This window comes from Hippocampus guttulatus, chromosome 9 (assembly GCF_054856545.1).
Source record: "Hippocampus guttulatus isolate MCC_2025c chromosome 9, RoL_Hgut_1.0, whole genome shotgun sequence".
NCBI lineage: Eukaryota > Metazoa > Chordata > Actinopteri > Syngnathiformes > Syngnathidae > Hippocampus > Hippocampus guttulatus.
Window position 1 is genome coordinate 8,991,191 of NC_141269.1, and position 17,754 is coordinate 9,008,944.

Sequence of the window (17,754 nt, forward strand, 5' to 3'; positions counted from 1 at the left end):
TAAAAAAAAATTAATCAGCACTTCAGTGTACAATTGTTTAATTTCTTCATTCATGATTCATTTAATTTAACTTAAATTCCAGTACATAACTGTTTTACTATTTTTTTTATATTTGCAACAAAAATACACTTACTGTATAAAATTTGCCAATTTGATTTAAAAAAAACATTTGCGCTTTTATAGAGACCAACAGTACCATTTAGAAGCGTAAAAAAATACAACCGGTTTATGAAGCTAATTTGAAGCTTCATTTTCCCATCACTAGTACAGGCACTAAATTGTCAGACTTCCACTCGGATCATGCACACATCACTGTTAATTTTTACCATGGTCACCAAATTTACTTTATTTTATGGCGTTCGTAATAGTTACCAACTTTACATATGCATTCCTTATCCGAGCCCCTTATCCTCATGAGAGTCGCAGGCATGCTGGAGTCTATCCCAGTCGTTGTGGGGCAGGAGCCGGGGTACATCGACACACCCGAAACTTAAGATCAATGCAGTTAAGAACTTTAAACATGCTATACTCAAACCACAAGACCAATTCAAACAAATTTCAAATTAGTCGAATCACTGCTGGGACAAGGTCGTTTTTATTTCACTTATGACAAAATGAAACAACTAAAGCATCTCACTTAAACAGGGCTGCAACTTAGTTTCAAGACCTGACGGAAAAAGTCACTTCATTCATCCTGGAAACAAGACTGGACCAAAGTTTTCACCTCCACAAGGTAGTAAAGAGTAATAGAAGTATTTTCATCTTTCAACATTTTTGGCAACAGTCCGCCAAGGTAAAACAGTTGTTGATATTTAACGAGTAGACAAACATACAACAGTAGTAAAAGCCCCTGTTGGGAGCCATAGTCAGTGTCAAGCACACTGGTTTATCACATCTAAATTCATTATTAGAACTGTCCAAAGAGTCAAATAGAAATACACTACAAAAGACAAATTTCACACTGTGGAACAAGTTGTGTAATTTCTTATTACTTTTACCATCGAGAATGTGTGGCTGGGTTATGTGTGCGTGCGTGTGTTTGTTTGTATTCAGGGCTGGCTCTGTATGTGCCTGCGCAGCTCTTGGGCTTTGTCCCTCAGGTCCGGTCTGCTGTCTGACTGAAGCGTAGACAGGGAACGTTGCAGCTGTTCCCGACTTTTCACCGACACACAATCCCACTGTTCGCTTTCTGTGTGACACACACACACGCACACACGTAAGTAAAACACTCCGTAATATAAACATCGACTGGATTCACCTCTGCTGAGAAAAAAAGAAAAAATAATCTAGAAACCAGGTTGATATTAAACATTTTAATTCAGCCCCCTTTCATAATAAATACGTAATTTTTGTTGTTTTTAACGATGTTTGAATAGAACCTTACCTGGGGGGAAAAAAAGCACGTCAGGCAATAACAACTCGAGCCCGCATTCCCCTTTGGGTGGTCTTACCTCCAGTTCTCTTCACAATCAGCTCCACTACAGACAAGGCCTCTGTCCTCACAGATGAATAACTTTTGTTTTCTGGCAAAAGAGGAACATCGCACGTACAGGTCAAGTGGAAGCACACTCAAGAGAACGACGACGATGTGATGCGCGACATTTACCCAAAGGATGAGTGAGAGCGGCACAGGTGTCGGTTAAGATGCGAGACAGTGTGCTCACGTCGCTGCTGTTCTTCTCTAACAATAATAATCTGGGGGTAGGAGGGAGAAAATATGCATTTCATGTAACACCATGAGGGTAATTGGACATGTTTTTGTAATCGTCCTTACCCCTGAAAATAGGCCTTCATGCAACGAAGAACGGCAAGCTGCACCTTCCACGTGCTCAATTGCAGCTTCTCACACATGAGGCTACATACCTCCACCTGGAAACGAGCTGTCACAAAAACAAGTTGAATCGGGTTGGGCTGAACAAATTTGCTTGCAAATACTGTACACCTAAACCCCATTTATCATGTTGGTCGTCAAAGGTATTCTTTTGTCATCAACCCCACAGATTTATTTGCTTTGGTAATACGTTTGTTGAATTGCAAAGTGACTTTACGGTCGTCCAGTTCAAAAAAGGTTTGAGATATCACAACTTTACATCATGTGAGAACTCACATTGAGTCTGGGGGTTCTTGGGCCAAGTCTTTCCCATGGTGTCAAAAGCACAGAGCACAACTTCACTCTGCAGTTCTTTCTCCTTGGTGGTGAGGTCAACCTCCTCCTCTCGTGACCTCGGTGAGCCTGCGCCGCTCTCTGGAGAACTCTGCCAACGAGTTCACACACTTGAAATGTCACGCCGAAGGGCTTCCTGCCCCCCCCCCTCCCTCCCTCCAAAAGTGGCGGTGGCTGGAAGACATCAACGTTACCTTCTTCATCAGAGGGAAGAGAATGTTGGTCATGTCGCTGAAGCGGTCCTCCTGGCTGCTGTGAAGCACGTCGCCAGCACAGCCCAGAGCGGCCATTTTGTACACTAGACTCTCCTTGCGACATTCCTTGAGGACCACCTCCAGCACCTCAGAGGTGGTGGGCTGCCCGGCGCAAGGCTTCTGTAGCTCTGTGCTACAGAGAGTACATACAGGATAACAAAGCAGGGTGACTTTAAGGTGGATATAAAACGTCTACACACCCGTTACACTGCCGGGTTTTTGAGATATAAATAAACGAAAGCGACATAAATAATTTTCAAACCTTATTCGAACATTAATGTGCCCTACAAATTGTAAAACTTGCTTGAAACATATCAAGCTTTTCTACCACATTTTGGCATCTGTCTGTTGGAATCTTTGATCCAGTCCTTCTAAAGGACAAATTTTGGTTTGATGGGATCTGGTTCAGGTCTTCCACACAAACTCTGCCTTTATGGATCTTGCTTGTGAACTTGGACATAAAAGAAGGCTTTCCCTCAACTTTTCCCACAAAGCTGGAAACAAAAGTATATTCATTTCACTCGTTTTGTTTGAAATAAGGGCGGCCCGGTAGTCCAGTGGTTAGCACGTCGGCTTCACAGTGCAGAGGTACCGGGTTCAATTCCAGCTCCGGCCTCCCTGTGTGGAGTTTGCATGTTCTCCCCGGGCCTGCGTGGGTTTTCTCCGGGTGCTCCGGTTTCCTCCCACATTCCAAAAACCTGCATGGCAGGCTGATTGGACGCTCTAAAAATTGTCCCTAGGTGTGAGTGTGGGCGTGAATGGTTGTTCGTCTCTGTGTGCCCTGCGATTGGCTGGCAACTGATTCAGGGTGTCCCCGCCTACTGCCCGAAGATGGCTGGGATAGGCTCCAGCACCCCCCGCGACCCTAGTGAGGATCAAGCGGTTCGGAAAATGGATGAATGGATGGATGTTTGAAATAAAATAATGAGTATAACAATGGTGAAAAGAAAGACCTGCATTTGGAGACAACTGATGCAATGGCCTTCAATAGTTCCTCCTAGAGGTAAAAAAAATAAAATAAAATAAGCTAAAGCAGGCCATCACTTAGTATTATTGTGTTTTCATAATTCTATGTTCATGTTCGAGGACATTACCTTGCCCGCCCACGTGCGTCCCACCAGGCCCTGTATTAAGGCAGTCAGCACCAAGCCCAGGTGTGGCGCCACCAACGAGCCAGTCTGTTCCTTGGCAACGGTTGCCATGGCAGCTGCGCCCTGAGCCTTCATCTTCCAAGACTGAGACTGCAGCGCCTTCTGGGTAATGGCGATGAGCTCTGTCATGTACAGCCGGATGCCTCCAAAACTTCCTGGTAGCCAACAAGGAATTAATCATGACCATGACCATAATTAGACAATATTTACTACTAACTATGTTTCTAACCCGGGACATTGTCTTGCCACACTTCAGCCCATAAGGTGGCGCCCTGACTCTCTCCTTTATCCTCGTCCGTGTCAGGTGCCTGGTGCATGCCCAGGAAAGCCAGCGGCAGGGCCACTCCTGCATGGGCCTTCAGCACATCGGGGCTATAGTGGCTGATGGCGTGGACAGTCAAGGCGCAAGCGGACTTGTACACAGACTCTGGAAATAAATCACAAGGCTTGATTATTGTTGAATATTCATGCAGGTTGGTTATCTTGCTGCCTCACCTTCTTTCTCCAGATACCACGTGTTGAGCTTCAGCAGCAGCTTCTCCACACTGCTGTCTTTAGCGGTCTGATGGAGCAAAACAACAAGGCTTGTTGACACACAGCCACAGGGCTAATCATTTTGGCTGGTATTGATTTGTGTTTCAAACAGATCAAAAGTTATGAAAACTGATTTGCGACTTTTCTTGACAGCCTCCCTTTGAGGTACAAACACTGTGGTACCAACAGGGTGGAGCTAATCACCCCGCAGTCTGTTCAGTGGATGTCGGAGAATCATCACGGTGGAGTTTAACAAACACAAAACTATTGTGTTAATGTAATACAATGCTAGATGTCCTTTGTCCAATTATTTACAGCTATCACAATTCCACGGTGAGAACACAAGTCAAATCCTTCTAAACTCAGCTTAATTGAACTGTAACACTTGGTGGGAAAGTACACGACTGTCCTAGATTCAATTCAATGACCTTACCCTGACTAGATGGCCCAAAGCAAAGGCAAAGGCTTTCTGAACCACAGCGCTTCTGTCATGGATGCCGCTGAGCAGAGCGCTCATCAGCTTACCTGAGAACACCACAAACCATTTGTATCTTGCTCGGATAAGACGAAACAAATGACAACAGTAGCGGGTAGTGTAGCACCTGAGTATGGTGTGAGGTCCTGGGGACACTGAACTGTAAGGGAAATAATAACACTGGCACAGCCTCCCTGTGAAAAGAGATAATGCATATGTGAAGACGTAAGTGAAACATCGCTCAGAAAAACCAATTTATTCTTGTAGTTTTGTGCTTTTTCTGTGAGGCATGAAAGTGCCACAAGAGGGCGCCAAGAGAGTTAATCTGTGTCAAGGAAGTATGTTGAAAGCCATACATCTTGAGAGATTTTGGAATAGCATAACATGAACATTTTAAACTGTTAATACAGCAATACCTTTTTTGGGGGGGGGGGGGGGGTGAATGGGGTTACTTGGGGGTTTTCAATTTTCTCAGCAAGGCTAAGTGTCTATCCCCTGTACTGTATTGTATTCCTGAAGGCTGCATTTGAAGGCCAATTACCTTCGTGCCAAGCCCGACTCCACTCTTTAGCAGCTCACACAGCCTAGGAACCAGCTCCCCCAACACTGTAACATCGAGGTGCTGCAAACACTGGACACAACACACACAAGCATTTTACATCATGTAGAAAAAAACACGAAAATGTGAGGTGAACAGGTAGTGTGCTCAAAAAGTCAGGGGTGACCCTGTCACAACTCTTGCATTACGTGAAGGCCGAAAGATCTCTTTATAGGCGCACTGGTTGATCCTCTGGCCACTGTCTCATAGTTTGGGCTTGAAATATATCTTTTTGTGACATTCACATCTCAAAATGTTATTACCATATTAATGGTTTCCATCATTGGAGAGGACTTGGCAGCGCTGAGCCTGGCAGCATCCATGGCACTCTATCAAAATGTACAAAAACAACAACGAAAAAGATGGAGTTTAAGTTGTTGAGGGCTCTTGAGCTGCCACAACTGTATGAGGATTCTTTCGGAGGGCTGCTGTTACCTTCTCCTGCTCTGTGGCTCTGAGGCTGAGGTAGTTGAGGACCTGGGGTTCCATGGTGCTCAGGGCCTCCAGGAGAGCTGGGATGAGTTTGGATGCGTGAGGCTTGAGTCGGGCACCGGCCGTCTTACTGATCTTTACTAAGGTCTGGATGCTGGTACAAAAAGATTTAGGAAAATAATTTGGGAGATGAAAGCCGCGCTGAACCCAATAAAAACCCAACGAATGGCATTACCTCAGTGAGCGAACCTCAGAGACATTGCTGACAATACCCTTCTCCAGCAAAGTGGGCAGAAGTGCTGCCACAGTTCTTTGGGCAGTAGAACCAGTGGACTCACACATACGAGTGCACACCTGCACAGAGAGTGAAGTCATCAGGGGGTTAACTTTACATCCATTAATCAGAGAAGGGAGTGATTGAAAGCTTTACCTTACTGAGCGTTTTCAGTGTTAGATCTGCAGCCTTCCTCACAGATTCCTGAAAGACAATCAATAATTGCGGGCTCCGAAAAAGAAGAGACTACAAAATCTGCAAAAATATATGATGATGCAACATCCATTATTTGGAGTCGAGAAATACTTTTCAGGCAAACCTTCTTTGAAACTGGACAATTTCCAGCAGCACATTTGAAGATCTTTCATAGCACAGTAATTGGCAATCACTGCTCTAAAGTAATTAAGATATTTCTGTGTCATTTTGCTCACCTTGATATCATCGAGAACTCTGAACAGAGTTTCCCACATTTCAGCCAAGTGATCGATGAGGTCATCAGCTTGGCGGCCTCGAACCAAGTCGTTGAGGGCCAAGCAGCTGTGAGGAAATGCCACTTATGAACACACAGGGCCTGATTTACTTACATCCTGAAAGATGCATAATCAGCCATTGCATCTCAGTCAGATTTGAGCAATCACATTGTGCATGCTGAATTCGTCTATTAGCGTTTGCTCCGTGAAGAAGACGCAAAATGAAACGCTGGGCAACTTAGAGGGTTTGGTCGGCAGACGCATTCCTGGGTGCGCCCTGTTAGTAGATCAGCTTCAACATCTGTGTGCGTGACCTCTCAGGTTTACAGCCGTTTTTGCCCAAGCAAGCCTTTCCCAAATCAGGCCCGAATAGAGGATATATTTTTTCATAAAAATCAAACGGGCATACAAGGCACCAACCTGGACTCACGCACTCTCCAGGTGTTGCTTGTGAGGTTAGAAATGACGTCGTGTAGAATGTCCTTCAGATATTTGTCCACCTAAACGCAACCGGGGAAAACAAGAGAACACTTTAATGAACACATACAAACGTCTGAGGATGTTTCACATTCGGATAGACACTCGGTTTTTCCTACCAGGGTCTTATCAGTAACTAAGGCATCCCAGATGCTGGTCATGGCCTGACGAATGCTGAGGTTGGGGTCAAATTGGTAGCGATACAATCGTGGCACCAGTTGCGGGAGAAATGAAGCCAGCTGCTCCCCGGCTTTGGTGGCAATCATATGAAAGCCAAATGCAGCGCCCTGAAATGGAGGAGAGCTCAGGTTGGAAGAGGGATTGTGAAATAAAACCACTACTGTCAACAAATATTGATCATAAATTAAGTTAGCTAAAATTAGTTTTTTTCACCTTACTATTGAGATGATAATGTTCAGTTTTGATTGACACAGTGAAATGGTAATAACAATGTTAATGATTGTGGCTATTGTTTGGAGTGGTTTTTCAACAGAGGTTCTGGAACAGCCTGCCACTGTAATTGACCGCACTGGCCTCCGCTGCTTTTCCAATATCAACAGGTGGCAGTCTACTGGGGCGGGATCAACTCAAGTGTGCAAGCCTCTGCTGCACAGTGCACACTCGCAGCGAGTTATGAAATTAATATTTTATGAGTGGCCGAGTCAATCAATCGTCATTACATGTGGTAATATTGCAAATTAAAGCCCATGAAATTTACAGAAGCTTTCACACAGATGGAAAATCCATTTTGGGGTTCAAACAAGAAGCACACAAAACATGAAAACACAGAATATCCAGTACACATATATTGTGTTTTACAACAACACTTAATCAAATTTACAATTTTATACGAACCAATGAATGAAGTAGTGAAACCTGCGGTACAAATTTTCACGAGAGGTATGCACGGCTCGCCGGGGCCATTCACTTGAATAAGAGTGATCTCAGTGTGGAAGACTATTGCCTATCCTAAAATGCACACTAAATTTCTGAACTCATGTTCCTTAGTTTTAATAGGAGATGGAAGGAGCCAGTCACCTTTCGAGAGTTCCACATGGCGTGATGGTTGGCTAGGTTCATGAATTTGTACACGAGATCAGGCTGGTTCAGGTCACTTGCCAACGAGCAAAGCTCTTTGTATGTAGACAAGCTGTGGCTGTCGAGCATAACATTAAATATATCACACAAAGTATACACACATGGAATAGGAGACATAACAGAAGTAAGTCGTGGAATAGTTACCCATCAGGTGTTTTGCCAATCTCCTCTCCTTGGAACACCTGTGTGTCTTCTGAAACAGCATGCTTTATTCTGTTTGGAAAGACAAATGTAATGTTAATGTAGAGTGACCATTAGTTCTTACACCTGTAGCAGAAATGGCTATTTTGATTTGACTCCTCTCACCTTTTGCCAGTCATGAGTGTTTCCACCAGAGTGGACACCAGTTCCTGCTGATCTGCCTCTCCACCCATCTCATAGACGAGGCCAAGGCCTTTCGATGCCACATCCTGACTCAACTCTAAAACAAATAGATGTTTTATTTATTTATTTTTATCAAAAGCATACAATGGTGCAACAATGCCTGACTGGTGTCAGAAATTAAATGCCTCTCACCATCTGGGTCTGAAAGAATTGAGATGAATGCCACCTGGATTTCCTTCAAATGGGACTGGAGGAGAAAAAAAAAACATGATGCAACTCAAGTTTCTATGGAGTGATTTGAAATGCCTGCAATGTTTCATACAAAAAATGTGGACCAATGATTAAAGTAAAATAACCCATTTATTTTCCGTATCCTGTTGTTCTCCAATGGGGGAAAAAAGGGCACATACCTTAATTTCTTTGTGTTGGCTGAGTTTCTTAACCAAGGAGAGAAGCCAGATGCAGGCTGCCTGCCGGACATGAGGGTTCTGGCTAGGAATGTACTTCGACAACACACAATTGAGGACCCAAGGAACCACATCGTTGTTTTGGACATCTGACAAAGAAAGCAAAGCACTCAGTGAATATTTCTGTTGTTGCTTTTGATTGTGAGCTTGAACGGTTGTTCGTGTATGTGTACCGTACGATTGGCTGGCAACCAGTTCTGGGTGTACCCCGCCTACTGCCCGAAGACAGCTGGGCTAGGCTCCAGCATGCCCTTGTCAGGATAGGCCGATTAGAAAATGGATGGATGCTTTTTAAGTGTCGATGTTGTCCACTGATTGTCAATGCGATGTACTCTTTGTGCGTACTTGAATATATTATACCCTACTGTCATTAGTACATCAAATTACAAATTTATATTTGGTCACTTTCTTAACCACATTTCTTAAGAACCTTTCCAAGTCACAAAGTGTGACGATGTGTCAGCTACAGCTTACTTGATGGTGGGCTGTACTGGTCTTCAGTGCAGGTCCATGGATCTCTTACAGCTCCGGAACTGGTGCCTAAAGCAGCAGTGGTAAGAGCTTCTCCCACTGTGAACTGCAACTCCACTTGCTTTGCCTTGGAGGAAAAACCAAGACATAATATGAACTTTATGAATCAAGGGGGAAAGTTGGGAACTCACAATCCCAATTATATGGCACACCTCGACTGAGTCCATAAGTCCCTGTAGCAGCTTCTTTTGATAAGGGAAGTCTCCATCTCCTACTGGTAGGTATCCCAAAGTCTGGACTGACCGCTCCTTTATCTAGATCAAGTGGATAGCATAGAGCCACACAGTAAGGGGCAAGCCAGTATTGATTACATAAAGAATAGTGCTTTTGGTAAATTCAGAAACCTTGGCACTCTCCTTGCCAGAGGGGATGCGAGCGAGCAGATTTTCTACAATGGACAGTTTAGTGAGGCCTTCCCCCTCTGCTGGAACCAGCAGGGCCCCATTCCGACCAATTTCTCCAAGGGCTGTACATGCTGCGACTGGCAGTAGTGCACTACTGTTCTCCAGGAAGGAACCTAAATTGTAACACAAAAACACTTCAAGATAAAGAGCCAGAATGGAAAGATGCGCAAAATATAAAATTGTGTACAAACCAACTGTCTTTGTTGCCATGGCAACAATGTCATCCTCTTCCTGGGAGGGGATGCTGTGCTTGTGGGCAGGCTCACTCCATGCAGCAGCCTTCTTTTTGCTCATATACCTTCCCACCATGTAGCCAAGCGCCAAGATAGCACCATGCTGGGTCTCTGGGCTCTGCGTTTTCAAGAAAACCCATTCGCAGTTAGGCAGGGAAGAGTTCAGCATATCAAATTAGAGTGGCTTACGCGGTTGTCTTTGGTGATCTTGACCAAGCTGTGCACGGCGGCCTGCAGTTCATTTCCCGTCATGGTGGAGACCACCACAGCGTAAAGCTGGGCTGCAAGCTCCCTCATGTCCTCCTTATTTGTGTTCATCAGACTCTGAAGAGGAAAACATACATACGTTATAAGATGAATAAAAGTTCCTATGTCATAATCACCGTTTTATATATGTATGCAGTTTGTCCATTAACACATCTCAATAACACTGACCTTAATCCATTCAATTTTATCAACAAACTTCAGAGCCAGTTTCTCTGGGCAAACAGACACCACCTCCAAGAGACAGTACATTACTGGAATCCCTGTTTGGAGAAAGAAGTTGTAATCCATATACGAAACAACAGTCTTACTTTGATGACCAAGTCTGGTTACCGCCAACGGCAGAGAGTAGCTGCTGCAGCAATACCAAGTAGATGTGAACAGGATTGGTTTCAGCGCCCTTGGACCCTGAAGATGGAGGTTCAGAAGACAGAAGTGTGCGGACATAGTGGCCTATGGCCGGCGCATCGTCTTGCATGTCTGTAAGTCGTATGGACTGTGGCGTGGCACCTGCACTGTACGCCAGACACATCCTCAGGTAGCGCACAATCTGAGGGAGGGGAAAATATATGGACTGGGCATTCGAGGCAGGAATTTAAGTCCAAATCAGTCATGCAAATTACCTCTGCAAAGGCAGATGGGTTGAAAGGAATAGTGGAGGTTCCAACAATGTATTTGGCAGGAGTCTTGATTCTCTGAGACGCCTGATGATTATTTTCAAAACAGTAATGAGAAAAGAGTTTTTAAATTATCTTACAACAGAATGTGTTGTTAAAAAAAAGTCGCACCTTCTCTTGAATGTAGGCCACCATGTCTGGAAAGGAGGGAATCGGTCTGGGTCCCTCCTTCTCAGGAGTTTTAGTTGGAAAGGTCCTCAACACCTTCTGAGCCTCCCCACACACCTCCTCGCGCCTAAAAACACAGAACAGAACAATGTTGTGGATAGGAAAAGGACTCAGGAAATTAAATGCATATGTACAGAATAGGGCAATAAAAGTGGGTGGTTGGTCCTTACGGGTCTCCGGCAGCGAGCAACAGCAGGTATCTTGATGGCACATGATCAGGCCCAAACACTGTACTGGCAAACTTCATGGCAACCTGGCGAACTTGGACCTCAGGCTTCAAAACAAAATAATAATAAACATTGTTGGCCAATTAACTGTTCCTCAAACAGATGTCTCCAGTCTACCAGACAGCAAGCACAATTTATTTGCAATTAATTGACAATTATTTGAACACTGATATAAATGAAAGAATGAATTTGCATATAAATTAAAGCCCCTGATGTGGAAATAGGATCCATTTTCGCGACCGGAATTATTGACTTTCACCAAGCAAAGATATTGCACTTCTGACACTCACCTTCACAATGTATGCGGCCACCAATGCCTCCATCAGGTTTAGTAGTGCCCCCTGCAGGTTGGCATAGGCTCCAACCATCATAGACAAAGCCTCCTGGATGGCAAGACGAACATCAGGCTCCTCCTGAAAAAATACATGCATGCATGATTTAGGAATCATATTTCACAATGTGATGCCTTATCCAGAGTTGAAAAGTCTGTCGAACTCACCTTGCACATTGACTCAAAAAATTGCTGCACTAGCGCAATATCCTTTGTGAAGAGCTGTGGCATACGGCTAAGGGGGGAAAATATATATAAAATTATAATTCCTGATAGCAGGGTCTCTTAAAATAAATAAATAATTTAACCCTGGAGAACCCATGGGGTCAAATTTGGCCCCTATAAACTCTGCTACTCAAATGCTACCCTTAAACCCCAAAGGGTCAAATTTGGCCCTAATCCTAAATTAGGATTAAAGCATTGAATATTTGAAAAAACATATATTTTGGTGTTCAGTGAACATATAGCAGTCATTTAATGTAAAATTCATCATTTTCCAAAGAAGAAAAGGGTTCTTGGGTTCTCCAGGGTTAAAAACAAAAAGGGGTGGGGTGTATATTTCTACCTTGACAGCTTTCCAACAGCAGAATATGCAACACACAGTAATTTCGGGTCCTGTGAACATATGCTCTACTTTTAGTAGGAGCTACAAAAAATGTAGTGCATGAAATTTCTAATCACAGTATAGGATTTACCTCTTTGTATTCATTAATAAGCTTAGTAAGGCCATTCAGCAACATTAGGCCTAAAGGCTTATTTGTATCAGGGCACCTGAAAGATGGAAAACTCAATTATTAAAAATATGTTTTTCATTTAATGTGATAGATCGATTCAGAGCAGAGGTGTTTAGTTCTTACACCATACAGATGTGATGGACAAACTGCAAGGTGAGAGAGAGCAATTTGTTGTTGGTGTTGGCTCCAAACAGACCATCATAAACAACCTATAAAGGCGAGTGAAAGGGGAGATAGATATGGGTCACTGGAGAAGACTCGAATGCAAACAAAATCAATCTGGCAAAAGATGCATTTTGTGGAATAAGGTGCCCATCAAATTCACCTGGATATTAGCTGGGAAGCACTCTGCGGCAAGACGTGAGCGTAAAAGATGCGGCAGGATCTTTAACTTGACTCTTGTGCTCACGGGCTCATGTTTCAGCTCATGCTTCATAGTTCCACCCTGAAAAATCATGCCACAATAGTTTTAAATATTGTACATGATTTTTACACTATCAGTGAGCATTTCAGCGAGCTCACAAACCTTTGTTTTGAGAGGAACGTCTCCCAGGTACACCTTGTACATCTTGTTAATTATTAAGGTGTTATTCCAATCGACAATGCTGTAAGACAAAATCAGTTCTGTGCATCAATTCTTTGACTTGCAACATAACTGTCAAAAATGTGAACTAATGTACTGTATGTGGCATTTTTAGTTTCACAGCTGCGTGTCTGACTCAAATCACCTACCTCTGTTTACTCTTGAGCTCCAGATCAGCTGCAGTGGCCACACTGTGTCGCGTGTCGCTGGACGCTACCACAAGGTGCACCACCGTCTCCACTTCGGGCACTTGCTTTGCTTCAATGAACTTCACGATGCCTAGTTTACACTGTTGAAACCAAACGTACAATGAAGCCTAACACAAAGGACAGGCAGAATGCCTGGTGCTGCAACAACCTTAGATGACTGTACCTGCTCTAGCTGCTCAGCGGTCCACTGGGCCTCGCCGATAACCCTCTTTGCGGCGTAGATATTCATCCCCGGGGGAGCCTGGGGAAGACTCTGTCCGGATGCAGCCGCAGCAGCCCCATCAGCAGAGCCTCCTTGGGAGGAGGACGGTGAAGGGCGAGTGGGAGACTCATTCAGTACAAACCTAAAGAGACAGCAAGTCAATAGCTTTGATACATTAGCAACGATTGCCTTGACCCTCCTCTATAAATGGAACGAATGTGCCACTTTTTTTTTTTTTTTTAAGTCGGACCCCTGGGACATCAACTCACCCATAGGGCATCAGCAAGACATCCAACATGAACTCCAACAAGAGCTGAACTGTCTTTGGCCGCTCACTTAGGTTAAAAGCAGAAGCGTTCTTGGAGGCGTCTGCTGGGTATTTCATATGGTAAAGAGTAGGAATCAGCAGGTGCATGAGGCTAGGAGAGGATGGAGAAGAGATGCAAAATAATAATTCAGTCAGGAGAGGAGTGGGGGGAAAAAAAGCTTCAGGTCAAATAAAGACGCTTGATACAAGCGGTGGGCTTTGTGATCTGGTGAAAAACTTCATGCATATAAAGTGGAAGCTCCAGGTTTGAATGCCCCTGAAAGTCACACTATTTGGGATGTTGAAATTAACTGCAAAGTGGTCACACGTTGGCTGAAGCCCTGGTAAGCCACCAGTAAACAAACAAGTGCAGTTTGTTCTCTGACAGTCGTTAGTGTGTCAATTGGAAAAAAAATTTCCACAACAAATGGGAGCTCAACCAGCAATCCAAGAACAAAGTGTTATCTACCTTGCATGTTACACTGTACAAGTAAAGCAAAAAAAGAATGTTTTACCTGTCCTGCTGCGGCTGTGGCTTGCCTTCCATAGCAGTTAGAAGGGTGGGGGCCAACTCACACTGCTTTCCCACCTCCAGGCGAGGGTAGCCCATTTTTATGTAGATGATTGTGAAATTCTAAAGGGGGGGGGGGGGGGGGTTAAAATCAAACCACCACTACCGGCAGTACAATGTCTGTATTTCAAAATGAGGCACCATACCGTAACAAATGAGGCTGCTGCAGGGTCTTGGTACTGCACCAGTAAAGTTTCTACTGGTAACTGAATCTTAGGTCTGCTTTTTATCCTCTTGTTCAGGTGGACGAGCAGCTCCATCACCTAGCACGAGTGACAGACAGTCCCCAAAATGCTGTTTCGTTAATTCGGACACTCACCAGTTATGACACTTGCTACACCTGCACAATCTTTGAAAACCCGAATGCATCGCACCGAGTTGTTCGATGCCACTGCAAAGTCAATCCATCCATCCAATTTCTATAGTCTTAACTTCATTGGAATGGGGTTTGTAATAGCGTTTCTTCATAGTTTCGAAGAAATTTGATTGGTAAAGAAAATTTGGCATTTCTATAAATGTCTTCATGTGCTTTATTTGGAGGCAATATCTATGAAGGCGTACATAAATGGTGCTAATGCAATTAAGAATTGTCCTGGTATGCATCTGTCCCAAACCAGTTTTGTCATCTCTGTTAAGGGAGAGATTTTGATGCAACTTTGGTAATGGATCTTACTAGATTATACAGCGCATGTACCTAATATGGTGGAAATGATTTGCCTTTCAGAATCTGTCTCCCGGTAGATTAAAATGATTTGGATTTTGGAAAAACAATAAAGCAAGGCTGCAACATTCAGAGAAAAAAAAAAAGCCATCTTACTTTCTTCCGCACACCCTCCTGCACACTGGAGAGTTTGAGTAGAACAGGGGGGAGAAATTTGGAGATAATGTCCTGAAGCTGATCATCAGTCTCTGCATGGCCCAGGCGCAGAAACACCCGCTCCAGTTGATCTGTCAAAAACAAACAGCCCTGTGTGAAGTGTGTGTCAACTGTTGTGCAACCACGATTTCAGTTTACTTGTACTTCGTCTCTTGATTTTTTTTTCTCAATTAAATTGATGTAAGGCGACACAGTGGCTGACTGGTTAGCATGTTGGCCTACTGTCCAAAGACAGCTTGGAGGGGCTCCAGCACACCCGCAAGCCTCATGAGGATAAGCAGTAAAGATGGATGGGTGGATGGACGGCCTCGCGTGGTGGGATGCCTCCAAGTGGCGCGAGGGGGGAACGCCGGGGCTCTTGGGCCCCAGTTGCGGCTAATGCCCACCAGCCGGCGGGGGAGGAGGTGGGGCCTCACCGGAAGGTGAGGCGCCCAGGGCTCACCCCGCTGGAACGGAGGGAAGTGGGAGTAGCCGCCCCACAACCCTCCTTAAACAAAAATCAGGCGAGGGCCCTTCCGGGGCCCGCACTGAGTGTGAACCTCGCGGGGCACCAGCGAGAGTCGTACCGGGTGTGGGACCCGGGAGGGGGGGCAAGTCCCTGACGGGGGCCGATTGCCCAGGAAGGAAGAAGGAAGGTGGATGGACGGCTTGGATGTATGAAGTTGTTGTAATTGTTACTGGTCACATTAATGGTGGAAAAACGTTTGAAATGATGTATCTTGGTCAAATCTTATATATATATATATATTTAAAAATCTGTCATTTGAACAGAGGATTGCAGATTTTCAGTTACATTTTGGTGTGTCTCAATGGTATCACTGTAAAATAAGTGCATTGGCTCAGTAAAGTTTAGGAGGGTCCCCGCAGGCACAGTTAGCTCCCAAGGAGCACAGAATTGTCCCTCAGGCCTGTTCTAAAAATAACTCCCCTGTGATGGGACAAAGTGGTTTTCAAGAAATGTTGACGCGATAATTTGAACATCACGTTTGTAGAAATAAAATGGAACTTATTTATCATTTTCCTAATTATTGTGAGAAATCATCAACATGATCAGTGTCTTCACAGAAATAAATTGCGTTATTTTATTTATAAAACAATATATTATTATTAAAGGTCATTTGAGGACATTTGTTATTTCAAGAATGGGTATGAAATCGAAAGCCCTGTGCGTTAATCAGTACCCAAGTACTAGTAGCAATTTTTACTCTCATAAAGGTTGGTGACCTCTCATCTACAGGAATCATTTTGACATGAGCACAGCCCTTCAATGTTGAATAAGGCTTTGGGTGTTACCAGCCAACCGGCACTGACAGCATCTTCCCGAGTCGACGAAAACAAAAATAATTTATCCAGCTGTATAGAGCTATAAAATACATGTTATCCATGTTTATGTGATAATCTGGTCCTGTCAGCTGCTGTGTATGCGAGTCTAATTCCCAGCCCTGCTTGCTGTTTCTTGGCATGGCTCCCTGAGTAGCGACAGCTCACACTAACCACGCATTTCCCCATTTCTCTCACATAAATCGTAGCTTGCCCACTCACGACACTGTGTACGAATATCACATACTGCCGTTTCAGGGCTTTCTCTATTCAATTATCTCACTCAAGCAATGTGCACTAAAAACGTTAATGGCACATTCAATTTGACCATGACTGGGCAAACGGCCTTGTCACGATAGTTAGCTAGCAAGTGCTAATTAGCATGCTAGCACTTTTGCATTTCTCTCTGAACGTAAAGTTACCTAAATCGTCTAAATTAGACCGGCGGTTAACGTGAAGCATTTTCATACTTTAGTCAACCTTAGACGGACAGTAAAGTCAACTGAATTAGATATGACTCACTATCAACGCACACAGAAACTTACTGAGTTCATCCTGCGCAGCCATGTTTGCAGAGGAGTCAGTAGCGACCCCTACAGATCGCCGAGGTCAATAACACCCACAGCTTCGTATGCGCTCAAACAGAACACAGGACTGTACGGAGCAGTGTATTTCACATCACTGCAATTATAGCCACCTCTGTAACTCAAAAGTCATTGTTTGTCATACCATCCACTCTCGGGGTTTCTTGAAAATAAATGCATGCATATACAGAACCTCGCCCAACACACTCATAGTACAAGCAGAAACAAGTCCAAGTAAAAAAAGCAACGTTTTGCTGAGCTTAATGTTTAATAGATACTACCTCATAGTCTACTTTTATCTCATTCACTGATTTGTTGTTAACAGCCAACCAGAGTGATTCATTGTCAGGACTGGCCAACGCCACTTTGCATACTGTGATCAATGGCTCATTCTTCAAATCATATATGAATATCTGCATATCATGATGCATTGGGGAAAGGTGGGAAATTGCATTTATCCTACTCTGACATTCCCAGTTTCGACTTCAACGCGTTCGAGGTGAATGTGAACAACAAAGATGGCTGCTTTCAGTAAAGTGTTTTAATTCTGCAGCAAATCTTCATCCATCCATTCATCCATTTTCTGATCCACTTATCCTCACAAGGGTCGCAGCTCTCTCGAGCCTCTCCCAGCTGTCTTCGGGCAGTAGGCTGGGGACACCCTGAATTGTTTGCCAGTCAACCGCAAGGCACACATAGACGAACAACTACCCACGCTCACACCCACACCAAGGGACAATTTAAAGAGTGTTCCATTAACCTGCCACACATTTTTGCCATGTGGGAGAAAATCGGAGTACCCGGAGAAAACCCA

General features: G+C 44.1%; 1 protein-coding gene across 2 annotated transcripts; it reads right to left on the reverse strand.

Moving 5' to 3' along the window:
- Positions 1–572: 572 nt before the first annotated feature.
- ecpas (Ecm29 proteasome adaptor and scaffold) lies at positions 573–17,028 on the reverse strand. 2 transcript variants are annotated; one of them, XM_086120302.1, is made up of 49 exons: positions 16,902–17,028; positions 14,977–15,107; positions 14,306–14,422; positions 14,104–14,222; positions 13,551–13,700; positions 13,243–13,423; positions 13,020–13,159; positions 12,814–12,892; positions 12,613–12,732; positions 12,411–12,496; positions 12,249–12,324; positions 12,119–12,168; positions 11,722–11,788; positions 11,513–11,635; positions 11,166–11,269; positions 10,939–11,062; positions 10,774–10,854; positions 10,484–10,700; positions 10,322–10,413; positions 10,076–10,210; positions 9,845–10,004; positions 9,594–9,766; positions 9,402–9,503; positions 9,193–9,316; positions 8,662–8,807; positions 8,444–8,498; positions 8,234–8,348; positions 8,072–8,140; positions 7,868–7,985; positions 6,949–7,116; positions 6,773–6,852; positions 6,314–6,419; positions 6,039–6,086; positions 5,844–5,962; positions 5,612–5,762; positions 5,440–5,505; positions 5,120–5,209; positions 4,706–4,772; positions 4,537–4,628; positions 4,065–4,131; positions 3,799–3,996; positions 3,513–3,724; positions 3,372–3,415; positions 2,359–2,551; positions 2,108–2,255; positions 1,775–1,880; positions 1,607–1,695; positions 1,452–1,523; positions 573–1,189 (listed from the first exon to the last, which is right to left on the reverse strand). In XM_086120302.1, the coding sequence occupies exons 1-49, from the start codon at positions 16,921–16,923 to the stop codon at positions 1,050–1,052; spliced, it is 5,532 nt and encodes a 1,843-aa protein (XP_085976428.1). In that variant the 5' UTR covers positions 16,924–17,028; the 3' UTR covers positions 573–1,049. The 2 variants fall into 2 exon arrangements, with proteins under 2 accessions (XP_085976428.1, XP_085976429.1); XM_086120303.1 differs by lacking the exons at positions 573–1,189; positions 1,452–1,523; positions 1,607–1,695; positions 1,775–1,880; positions 2,108–2,255 and having other exon boundaries at positions 2,454–3,283.
- Positions 17,029–17,754: the final 726 nt, after the last annotated feature.

What these genes read in the sequence shown, in the direction of transcription:
- ecpas (XM_086120302.1), bottom strand. Translation starts at nt 16,923, where the DNA reads ATGGCTGCGCAGGATGAACTCA. An exon ending in CTTTGGGCCATCTAGTCAGG is followed by an intron (nt 4,132 to 4,536) that starts GTAAGGTCATTG and finishes TTGCTCCATCAG; the next exon opens with ACCGCTAAAGACAGCAGTGT. An exon ending in TCAGTTGTCTCCAAATGCAG is followed by an intron (nt 2,552 to 3,371) that starts GTCTTTCTTTTC and finishes TACTCTCTGTAG; the next exon opens with CACAGAGCTACAGAAGCCTT.